The following is an 11516-nucleotide window of genomic DNA, read 5'->3' on the forward strand; positions in this document are numbered from 1 at the left end:
TGATTCGTCACAAGATGATATGTCAAAACATAATTAAACATATTAGCAGAATTGATACATTGAGATGTAAAACGTCGATGCACCATAAATTGGAAAAACATGTAAGATGAGAAAGATTCTCTTTAAATTTTTTACAAATATTTAAAATCAAATTCCTAAAAGATTCTCCGTTTTGAATTTTTAATTATATTGGATAATTACCCAAAATCAATATCCAAAATATGCACACAAAGAGATCATTAGGACACAAAAGTCAGTAACCCGGACACAAAATCCTTATTCGAATAACACTTGGACAGTGTGGTTTGAAGATTAGGTTAAATTTTGGATATATTATGATGCAAAAACCAGATAAAATATATAAATATTTCAGGTATTCAGATACACATTCGAATATTTTTTTAACATCCAACTTTTATTAATATAGAGAAGTAGTATACAAAGTGTTAACCAACCAGCTAGGTGGTAATGTATAAATTTGATACATTGAATTAATTAAACAAACATGATGTGAAGGTCTATCCCTCCTGCATTTTTCTCTCGGTTAACTTGGCCCATTCGAACAATTAGGTAACAAGATACTTGTTTTTATATCTGATATAATCGATATAAATATTTAGTTTTTCATTCAGGTAATCTCAGATAATCAGAAACTCGTTCAAGTATCGGATAATAATACCACGATTCAAACTAAGATTTACTTATACACATCAAAATCCAGTAATAAATCAAAGATTTAGTCATAGCTACGTTTTTATTTTATCCAAATGTGGTCCACAGCTGTCCATTTATGAAATATTTGTAATCATCAGCATTTTTCAGTTTATAATTTATTGGTCATTGTGCTTCATTTAAAACAAGATGCTATCTAGATCTGATCGTCCCTTTAAAATCATTATTGTCAAAGTGGAAGTGGTCCACCTAAAAATACGGAACATATTAATTAAAAAAATGAATACGAATGGAGAAAAAATAGTAATAGATCACATTTCATGAATAATATATACATAACACATCTCTAAACAATCCAAATGTATCTATAACTCTTACGACCATAAGAAACAGTTAACTGTTTCTAAACAATATTTGTGGGTTCTTGTCAGTTTTAGAACGAAATGATAATAAATCTTTATACATCTAAACATTCTGAATGCATCTTTAGCTCTTATAATCAAATAATCAATTATATCATTATTTGTATTTAATTGTGATACAATTTGACCTCACAATAACAAATCGGTTTAATGTTTCTAAGCAATGTTTGTGGATTCTGAAATTATTAGGACATGCATGTAAAATATTCTGGCACAAAACCATTCGTCGAATAACATTCTGCCAATGGTTTTGTATTCCAAATTTCTAAAATGTGGTTCGACGCAATCCTATAGAATATGTCCGCTTGATGGTCCGCTGATACAGAATTAAAGATATAAACAGAAATGATACATTGAGATGTTAAAACGTCGATCCACCATGACATGGGAAATATGGAAGATAAGTAAAAATTTCTTTAAAAAATATACATAAACACAACAATAAGTGCTTTGAATTTTTCTTTAGAATAGTTTCTCCAAATAAATTTCTAATATTAATGTATATGAAGGGATTGTTAGGCTACGAAAGTCACACAAAAATATTATTGTGCCCGTTGTTTTATATTCCAAATTTCTAAATCGTGTTTCGACATAATCCTTTAAAATATGTCCGCAAGATAATCTTTTAAAATACAACTAAAGCTACTAGCATAAATAATACATTGAGATGTGAAAAAATCGATCGGTTTTGTTCTTGTTGACATTGATCCATCTTTTTTTTGGCAAACCAATACTTTCGTTCAAAGACTACGGTTCAGTAGATATTATTTATTTTCGTTGTCTTTGTATTTCCATCTATCGAATCAATTTTTTTGTTAGACCGAGAGTAAAATAAAGGGTTCGAAAATTAATAATATCTACAGAAAATATACTGTCCTACATATGACTCTTCAGTCTGCAACGTGGATCTAGCGACCCCACATTTTATAAAGCATCACCAAACCCTCTATTATTGGCATTTAAAATATATATATATTTTGTGAAACGCTTTAAGATGGTAAAGATCATTGTTCTAATCTTTGGAAACTGAGAGAGAATGAAATTAACACTAAAATTGCTGCTTTTCCTTCTGTTTACCTTGAATCATGTTGATTCTGGCTCTATCGTCAAGTTTCTTCCAGGTTTTGAAGGCCCTCTTCCTTTCGAACTCGAAACCGGGTTTGTTAAATGCCTCTTCATTTATTTATTTTCTTCTAAGTAATGCAATTTTGTTTGTGAGTTTGGAGTTTGTAATTAGTCATTCTTCTGAATGAAGGTACATTGGTATTGGTGAGAAAGAAGAAATGCAATTGTTCTACTACTTTATCAAGTCGGAGAACAATCCAGAAGAAGACCCTCTGCTTCTCTGGTTAAATGGAGGACCTGGATGTTCTTCTAACACTGGCCTCTTTTTCGAGAATGGTAAAATCTATATTTTTTTGCTTCTTGCTCGATCTAAGGATATATCAGGACCTGTGGTTTTCTTTTCTTTCTTAGGACCTCTGGCTTTCAAGTCCGAGGTTTACAATGGAAGTGTTCCTTCTTTGGTCTCTACTACATACTCGTGGACAAAGGTAGAAAGAAGGTGTGTTCATATATATGTTAATCAAAAACCCAATGATGAATCAATTTTTTTGATCATTTTCTTCAGATGGCGAACATAATATTTTTGGATCAGCCTGTTAGAACTGGCTTCTCCTACTCGAGAACCCCACTAATTGATAAGCCTAGCGACACAGGCGAAGTTAGGAGGATCCGTGAGTTTCTTCAAAAGGTAAAAGGACAAACTTAATTTATTATCTCGAGCATTTGTCTTTTTTGCACTAACACAATAAGCCCTTCCTTCGATACTAAATGTAGTTTGGATTTTTTTACACAAGTGGTCAACAAATGATGATTTTAGAGGGGTTTTTGCAATATATATATATATATACAGTATATATATTAAAATATTTATATTGAAAACCTGAAATGTTATTTTCTGTGGAACAAAATTAGTTTAAGAAAAAGTTTTGTGCAAAAACCCCTCTAAATCATCATTTGTTTACAATTTTGCACTTTATTTTCCAAAATTGTAGATTAATCTGATGAAGTAAAAAATAATTAAATATTACTTTTAAACGTATTTTCTAAACGTTTCTATGGTCAAATAGATTAGATTTTCAAAATTACAAATGTAGATTTTGACTCCTTATAGTCGGGGTTTCAAAATATATTATCTATCAACATTTTACAAATTTTGACAGTGATAACGACATGTATATTGCGAGTTATTTTATACTTTGCATGAATAATTTGCATTTTTTGAAGGTAGAAGATAAAGTTGCAAAAAAATAACGGTGACTTGGAAGGTGTTTTTGCATAATACCCTTTATATAACTATACTTAAACTAAAATGGAGAATGTAATATCCCAAGTTTAAAAATAGCAATTAGTTGAACTCACTAAAACTTTCCGCTTTATCTACTATACAAATAAGTCAAATTTGGCATAGCTTGAATTTTTATTTACTTTCAAAACTTATTTAAACACAAAGTGACAAAACTTAAGAGCCTTTTTCTTTTTTTTTTTCTCAGTGGCTAAACAAACATCCACAGTTTTCTTCAAACCCTTTTTATGCTGCCGGAGATTCTTACTCTGGTATGACTGTTCCGGCCCTCGTTCAAGAAATCTCAAAAGGTATCCTCGCATACTTTCTTTGAATATCGTTCAACCGAGAGTCTCTACCTTTGAAATAACATAGACACTATGATGCAATGCAGGAAATTATATATGTTGCGAACCTCCTATAAATCTACAGGTAATTGATAATTTGTACTTTCCTCAGAATATTAACGTTAAATTTTTAAAGTTCTGATCAAATAATATGATAAACTGATATGTGTTGGCAAAAAAAAAGAGAGACTGGTAGTTATATATATTCTTACCAAAAACAGGGATATGTGCTCGGGAACCCGATAACACATTTTGAAGAAGACGAAAAGTATCGCGTTCCATTTTCTCATGGAATGGGACTAATATCAGATGAACTATACGAGGTATATGGCATGCTTAATTACTTAAAATTTTTCATTAATTAGAGAGTTTTGTATCGAAGAGTCAAGTTAACCTCGCCAATTTTTCAAAAACTCTAAATGATATACAACAACTAATGTTCTAAACATTGTTTTTTAAACAGTCAATTAGGAGCGCCTGCAAAGGAAATTATTTCAAAGCGGATCCAAGTAACACAAAATGTTTGAAACTTGTTGAGGAATACCATAAGGTACACACACTTGCAAATTTGGTCGATGTTCAGTAACTTATCAGATAGTGATTAATTATCTAATTCAGATTTTTTTTTTTTTTTTAATTTACAGTGTACCGACAAACTGAATGAATTTAATATATTATTACCAGATTGCAACATGACATCTTCTGATTGCTTTGTAAGTAATACATCATTTGTTCATATAAAACAGTAAAAGAGTTGCATAACTGTCATTTATATATTACTTCAAATTCGAAGAAACATATTCTTACGGTTGTTTTTGCAGCTATATCCATATTATCTCCTTAGCTTTTGGGCCAACGATGAGAGTGTTCGCGATGCTCTTCATATTAAAAAGGTATGTAAAGATCATTGATAAAGTGTGGTGATAGTATAAAGAGAAAAAATCTAAACTATTGACGATATATGATTAAAGGGGAGTATAGGAATAGGAGAATGGGTGCGATGTAATCGGAGTAACCCATACGACAAAGACATCAAGAGCAGCGTACCATACCATATGAATAACAGTATTAGTGGCTACCGATCTCTCATCTACAAGTAAGACTTAGATACTTAATTCTAAAGAACCTGATCCAAAATTTCACAATCAGAGAACTAAACCAAAATATGACTTAAACCAAACAATTTTGACAATATTTTACTTTAAACCCAAATAAAAGGAAAAAAAAATTGTTTAGTGAATTGAACTAAACCAAAAGTTTTAATTATTTTAGTTTTAAACCCAAATAAAAGGAAAAGTAAAACTGGTCAGTAAAATGAAGAAAACTAAACCGAATCAACAAGAGTGTTTTTTTTGTTTTTATTATTATTATTTTTTTATATTTCTGAAGTATTTTTCTAAAACCAACCAAACCAAAACTAAACCGAATTGCATCCAGCTGAGACGAAGCAAACCAGATTACAAATAGAATTTATTTGGTTTTAGTTTCTCTCAAATCAAGATCGAAGACAAAATCAAATTGAAACCAATTTTTGTGTCCATAGTTTCTCTCAAATGTCCACTCCTACCAACCAAATTTTTGGGATTATAATTTTTGTGCGGTTTATGGTTGAACAGTGGTGATCATGATTTGGTGGTTCCTTTCCTTGCAACTCAGGCATGGATAAAATCTCTAAATTACTCCATCATTCATGAATGGAGACCTTGGATGATAAAAGATCAAATCGCTGGGTATATATATATGTTGTCTTTTAGCTTTTTCTAGTTCATTCATTTTCCCATCATTTCGCAGCTTTCCGTAAAAATCATCCATTCATGTCTTTTTCCATGACAGATACACGAGAACTTATTCCAATAAGATGACATTTGCTACTGTCAAAGCAAGTCTTCTTGTTTCATTTTAATATTTTAATTACTCATTTCATTAAATCAACAATATTTTCTAATTGTTTTGAGACTTTTTTTATTATAGGGAGGTGGGCACACAGTAGAGAATAAACCAAATGAGTCTTTTATCATGTTTCAACGGTGGATTAATGGCCAACCTTTGTGATCGAGGGTCATGGTCTTTAAGTATACAATAAAAAAGTATGTAACATGAAATGTTTGCATACATTACAATTATCTCCCAATAGTTCGACATGCTTTGGAGGGAGATCGCAAGTTAATAACCAATAAAGGAGGTACTTACAGGCTCGTCTTGGGTATAAGGAGACTAGATGCGACAGACCTAAAAGTTCCATTTAAAAAAAAATAAAAACGCATAATGCTTTTGTTTGTTGTTAATGTTACATTTTTTGGATTATTTCTTATGTTTAGATAGATTATTGTTCTATGTTATGCTGTTCCTCGTACATTAACCAGAGGAAAATCTGGGGTACGTACGCACCCGGATACACATTTTAGTTTTAATTTATTTTTTTTTGTTTCTTTTAGTATACAGGTAAAACAATTGATCATATAATTAGTATACAGGTATATCAATTGTTAGAAATACTTTTTAGGGTTTAGAATTTTGTTATTTTTGTACATAGAATAATGTATTATTAAAAATGGACAACATATATTTTTTTTTAAATGCCCCAAGTCAATTTAACATATTGTAATTGTATATAAGAAGACAAAAATATAAATGGCAAAAAAAGATATTTTTTAAAATGAGTATCTACAAAAAGTTATATCAATTTCCTTGGTGCAGAATAAGACACCAACATGTTTATCTTCATCCTTTAAGGCATCAATGATTAAATGAAAAAAGTAATATTGTAATAATAAGACACAACATGTATTTGTCTTATAACCGTTTCATATTTGTGCTAGTCTTCAGAGAAGCTGTAAGCGTTTTTTCTTTAGGTTTTCAAAGCTGGCCTTAGTTTAGGTTGCTCGTGGCAGCAACGATGAGGATTCCAGCGCTTTCGAGCTCTCTTTCGAGTTGAAGTAACCATGCAAAATGTCCAAACTTTACAGTTTGGAATTGGTGTTTCTTGTCGGATCTCTGCTTATGGGTTTCACTTGTGATTTCTCCCTGTTTTCTGTTTATGTTGTGTTGTAATTTTTGGTGGTTTATGTAATTTTTGTGTTTTCTTCTTTTTGTTTTTTATGAACTTTTTGTCAAAAATTTGCGAAATTGTATAAATTTGTACATTGATACCAAAAAAAAAGAGACACAACATGTAAAAGATCAATTAAAAATAAATGAAAGGTCACGAAAGCGACGTACGTACCTTATCAATAAAATCAGTAGATACTGACTGAAAAATCGAATTGGAGATATATGGTCCTAAAAATTATGACTACCAACGTGGAGTGACAAGTGACCTCGCATTTCACAAAACCTCTGTTATTGGTTATTATAATAAAGATGCTTGTTTCCTTGGAGAACACAGTCTTTAGAAACTAAAAGAAAATGAATTTAACACCAAAATTTCTGCTTCTGCTTCTATTTGTCATGAGTTATCATGCTGAATCTGGCTCTCTCGTCAAGTTTCTTCCCGGTTTTGAAGGCCCTCTTCCTTTCGAACTTGAAACCGGGTTTGTTAAAATCTCTCTTGTGTAACAATGTGTTTTGAGTTTGGAGTTAGTAATTAATCATTCTTCTGAATGAAGGTACATTGGTATTGGTAAGAAAGAGGAAGAGCAACTGTTTTACTATTTCATCAAGTCTGAGAATAATCCAGAAGAAGACCCTCTTCTTCTATGGTTAGAGGGAGGACCTGGAAGTTCTTCTCTCAATGGCCTTCTTATGGAGATTGGTAAATCTCTACGGTTTATTTTTTTCGTATTGCTCTAAGGATTATTTTTAAAGATTTGCTGAAAGTGGGGGGAAAAATATAGGCCCTTTGAATTTGAAGTCCGAGGTTTATAATGGAACTGTCCCTTCTTTGGTATCAACTACATATTCATGGACAAAGGTAGCTAGAAGTATGCTCATATGTCGATCACGTACAAACCCAAGGATCTATTATTAATTATTTTATTAAATTTGGGATCATTTTTTTAGATGGCGAGCATAATATTCTTGGATCAGCCTGTTGGAGCTGGCTTCTCATATTCAAGAACTCCACTTAATAAAACTACTGACGCAAATGAAGTTAACATCATATATGAGTTTCTTCAAAAGGTTATAAGAAAAAGATTTTTTTTTTTTTTTTTTTCAATCAAACCAGATTTTTTTTTTATAATAACATTTTTCGTTATTAATTTAAGCTCTTGTCCGAGATACCGATTCCAGTGAGATGTAGACTTAACCGAGATTATTTTCTAAGTGATTTTAAGCTTTACACATTCTTATTTTATATTTCAATCGAGCTTGAGGTGATTGGTTTAGCGCATCAATATATTATTACAGTGGCTAAGCAAGCATCCACAATATTTGTCCAATCCATTTTATGCTACTGGAAGTTCTTATGCCGGTATGATTGTTCCGGCCCTCGTTGACAAAATCTCAGAAGGTATGTTTTTAATCATATCAACATATACACTTTTACCATACTCTGGCCCCTCGTTCAAGTAATCAAAATGTTTTCTCTCTCTCATGCATGTTTTAACAATGTAGTTACTGTAATACAGGAAATTATATATGTTGCAACCCTCCTATAAATATACAGGTAAATGATATTTAATAACTGCTTCTTATATTATGTTGTACATAATATTCTCCAACACTTTCAATTTTCTTTCCAAAAACAGGGTTATGTGCTCGGAAACCCAATGACACATTATGACATTGAACAAAACTCTCGTATTCCATTTGCTCATGGAATGTCACTTATCTCTGATGAACTCTACACGGTATGAATTATATACCATGCATGCTTAATTTGTTATTTTGTCTTTTTAATATTTCTGTTTTTAACTTTACTAAATTTCAAAGCCTAAAAATATAACAAACGTTCAAAACATTATTTTACAGTCAATGAAGAGATTTTGCAAAGGAAATTATTTCAATGTGGATCCAAGTAACACAAAATGTTTGGAGCTTGTTGAAGAATTCCATTTGGTATACACTCTGTTACCGCGGCGGCAAAATTGGGCATGAATGCAAACGAAATAATTCACTAAACATGAGAAGAGAAAAAAAAAATGAAGACGATTGATTCCTATTTATAAGCGGAAGATCCACGCGGCTTCTCATGACTAATTCAGTTTTTTTTTTGGTATTTACAGTGCATTGACGACCTAAATATATATAATCCATTGATACCAGATTGCGAGGACCCAGCAGATACACAAAATATATCTCCTGATTGCTATGTAAGTAATAATATTGATTTTATCTGTTTTCGCTTTTATTCTATCAAATGTTTTCGTTAATCGATCACAAACTAATAGGAAACAAAAAAAGCGAAGATAGTTTACGCAACAAGTATGATAAAATTATATTACTTACTCTAACAAATTTTGTAACTACTCTATGACCAAAGTCCTAACTTCGAATCTAATTAAAATAAACGAACCACATATGTATAGTATGGGTGGAGATTTTCTTCAGTACGTAATTATTTCAAATAAACATTTACAGTATTACAAGTATCATCTCGAAGAACGATGGGCCAACACAGAGAGCGTTCGCAAAGCTCTTCATATCAAAAAGGTATTTGCAAGCCTTAATTGAAGATCATTATTCAATTGCCATATTATCAAGTATCTTTATAAATTTTTGGGACAATCTATGAATATAGGGGAGCAAAAGAGAATGGGTGCGATTTAATCGTAGAATACCATACGATCAAGACATTAAAAGCAATAGTATACCATACCATATGAAAAACAGCCTTAACGGCTACCGGTCTCTTATCTTCAGGTAATAGTTAAATCGATGAACCATTAAAACTCAGCTAAACTCTGCGAATGAGAGGTTGAACCGACGGATCAGCTTAAACCCAGTCATAGAGTATTCTTAAACTTTAAGATTATTTAACTAGGTAAAGTTTGTATCTATTAGTGTATAGTGTATTTAACTTATAAGTGAAAACACAAACACTTGAAAAACCTAATGAGTTTATTAAAACAATTTGATTAACTGATGAGAATATTAATATAGTTTTATTTATGTTCTATTTTCTAAAAATTCAATGCATATAGCTAGTCATAAATGTTAAGGCAAAAAAAACTTGTAAAATAAATAAGCTTATCAGAATGAATCTTTGATTACTTGCTTTTGCAAAATATTGAAATTATTTTTAATACAAGATATATATTTGATATGATGCACATTTTCAAAATTGTTTCTGGTGAACAGTGGTGATCATGATATGGCGTTGCCTTCCATTGGAACTCAAGCCTGGATAAATTCTCTCAATTATTCGATCACTCACGACTGGAAGCCTTGGATGATAAACAATCAAATCGCTGGGTATGTATTGTTTTACGTTTCTCTTGTTCATCCATATTCTTATCGTATCACAAACTTATTACACTCACGTAAAATCATTCTTTTGACAGATACGCGAGAACTTATTCCAACAAGATGACATTTGCTACTGTCAAAGCAAGTTTACTAGTTTCATCAACTCAATATTTTTATTTCCATTGTTTACATTAAAAATTGTTTTCTGATTGTTTTGAACGTTTTGACTATAGGGATGTGGACACACGCCAGAGTATCTACCAGAAGAGACCTCTGTCGTGTTCAAAATGTGGCTCAGTGGCCAACTTTTGTAATAGAGCCTCATGCCCTTTTAACTAGGGAAAATGTATAACCTACATGAAATGTTTGTAGACAGTATTATTGCTTAATTAAATATCAGTTATTTAAGAAACAAACTTACAATACAAAAATTATAAATTTAACATGGGCCATAAAACTTTTACAACTAGTGCAATCGAACAACACCTAAGTGAATCAAACAGAAACAAAACGAATACTCTGTTTACAAACATACTATTATAATACAAAATTTTTAATAAAACATATATTTTTATCCTCTTCTTTAATAACTACCAATTTTTTTTTCTTTTAAAAACAATATTTTTCTTTTAATGATAAATTCAAATAATTTACCCTTCAATTCAGAAAAATGCAAGTCAATAATATAACTCAAAAGTCACCGCTACATAACCCTTCACTGTATATAGCAGTGATTTTTTAGTTTTTTTTTTTGGCTCAACATCAATTTTCATTAGCCAAATCGTACAAACCAAATCAAAGGCACATTACATTTTATCTCTATAGACTTGGACCAAATGCAATGGTTGATCAAGTACAACCCTGGAACACTAGGCGGATCCAACGTTACCTAACCGATAACCATTGCATTTTTTTAACCACAATGAGATAGATCACACACCACTACTCGATGTGAAATCATCTCTTAAACCATCTAAATTGACCCTATGACACGAAAACAACTACTAATTCAAAGAAAACCAAATCCTATACTGAAGAACAAAGCAATTTCAAGCTAGTAGAACCGCATGATCGGCGTGAAGAACTTGCCCAATAGCATCAGCACCCAGAGGCGCATCATCAGGAAAACTTGATTTCTCCAACTTTCATTGTTCCAGTCCTAATCAATAACGGACAAATCGTCCGACTGACCCGACCAAGAGTCGCGAAGCAAAACCAGCAAAAACAGAGGCTTCTCCGAACACAATAACCAGAATGATAATCACCTATAGATAAGAGATTAGAGCACATATTAACATATCTTCACCTCATGGTGTAATTCCGGATTGGCCAAGCTTCCGCCTTGATGTCGCACTTCTTTGCCGGATTGAGACCAGAGAG

General features: G+C 31.6%; 2 protein-coding genes across 6 annotated transcripts; both read left to right on the forward strand.

Annotated features, from left to right (window-relative positions):
* The first annotated feature begins 1894 nt into the window (after window positions 1-1894).
* On the forward strand, window positions 1895-6222 carry LOC104702830 (serine carboxypeptidase-like 11). Of its 4 annotated transcripts, none has more exons than XM_087457283.1 (14): window positions 1895-2252; window positions 2350-2495; window positions 2571-2647; window positions 2725-2847; window positions 3650-3752; window positions 3836-3873; window positions 4010-4111; window positions 4252-4338; window positions 4433-4501; window positions 4610-4681; window positions 4760-4884; window positions 5405-5518; window positions 5622-5667; window positions 5760-6222. In XM_087457283.1, the coding sequence occupies exons 1-14, from the start codon at window positions 2131-2133 to the stop codon at window positions 5838-5840; spliced, it is 1305 nt and encodes a 434-aa protein (XP_087313409.1). In that variant the 5' UTR covers window positions 1895-2130; the 3' UTR covers window positions 5841-6222. The 4 variants fall into 4 exon arrangements, with proteins under 4 accessions (XP_087313409.1, XP_087313408.1, XP_087313407.1 ...); XM_087457282.1 differs by having other exon boundaries at window positions 2008-2252; window positions 5622-5671; window positions 5764-6222; XM_087457281.1 differs by having other exon boundaries at window positions 2061-2252; window positions 2350-2647.
* Window positions 6223-7045: 823 nt separating this feature from the next.
* Window positions 7046-10552, forward strand: LOC104702829 (serine carboxypeptidase-like 9). Of its 2 annotated transcripts, XM_010418751.3 has the most exons (14): window positions 7046-7318; window positions 7394-7539; window positions 7622-7698; window positions 7788-7907; window positions 8136-8238; window positions 8357-8394; window positions 8477-8578; window positions 8700-8786; window positions 8954-9040; window positions 9309-9380; window positions 9469-9590; window positions 10029-10142; window positions 10232-10277; window positions 10370-10552. In XM_010418751.3, the coding sequence occupies exons 1-14, from the start codon at window positions 7194-7196 to the stop codon at window positions 10448-10450; spliced, it is 1320 nt and encodes a 439-aa protein (XP_010417053.1). In that variant the 5' UTR covers window positions 7046-7193; the 3' UTR covers window positions 10451-10552. The 2 variants fall into 2 exon arrangements, with proteins under 2 accessions (XP_010417053.1, XP_087313411.1); XM_087457285.1 differs by lacking the exon at window positions 7622-7698 and having other exon boundaries at window positions 7089-7318.
* Window positions 10553-11516: the final 964 nt, after the last annotated feature.

The sequence above is a fragment of the Camelina sativa genome, chromosome 7 (genome assembly GCF_030686135.1).
Source record: "Camelina sativa cultivar CO46 ecotype springtype chromosome 7, ASM3068613v1".
Taxonomy (NCBI): Eukaryota; Viridiplantae; Streptophyta; class Magnoliopsida; order Brassicales; family Brassicaceae; genus Camelina; species Camelina sativa.

What these genes read in the sequence shown, in the direction of transcription:
- LOC104702830 (XM_087457281.1), top strand. Translation starts at nt 2,131, where the DNA reads ATGAAATTAACACTAAAATTGCTGCTTTTCCTTCTGTTTACCTTGAAT. An exon ending in TTGTTGAGGAATACCATAAG is followed by an intron (nt 4,339 to 4,432) that starts GTACACACACTT and finishes TTTAATTTACAG; the next exon opens with TGTACCGACAAACTGAATGA. An exon ending in TGACATTTGCTACTGTCAAA is followed by an intron (nt 5,668 to 5,759) that starts GCAAGTCTTCTT and finishes TTTTTATTATAG; the next exon opens with GGAGGTGGGCACACAGTAGA.
- LOC104702829 (XM_010418751.3), top strand. Translation starts at nt 7,194, where the DNA reads ATGAATTTAACACCAAAATTTCTGCTTCTGCTTCTATTTGTCATGAGT. An exon ending in TGGCCTTCTTATGGAGATTG is followed by an intron (nt 7,540 to 7,621) that starts GTAAATCTCTAC and finishes GGAAAAATATAG; the next exon opens with GCCCTTTGAATTTGAAGTCC. An exon ending in ACCCTCCTATAAATATACAG is followed by an intron (nt 8,395 to 8,476) that starts GTAAATGATATT and finishes TTCCAAAAACAG; the next exon opens with GGTTATGTGCTCGGAAACCC.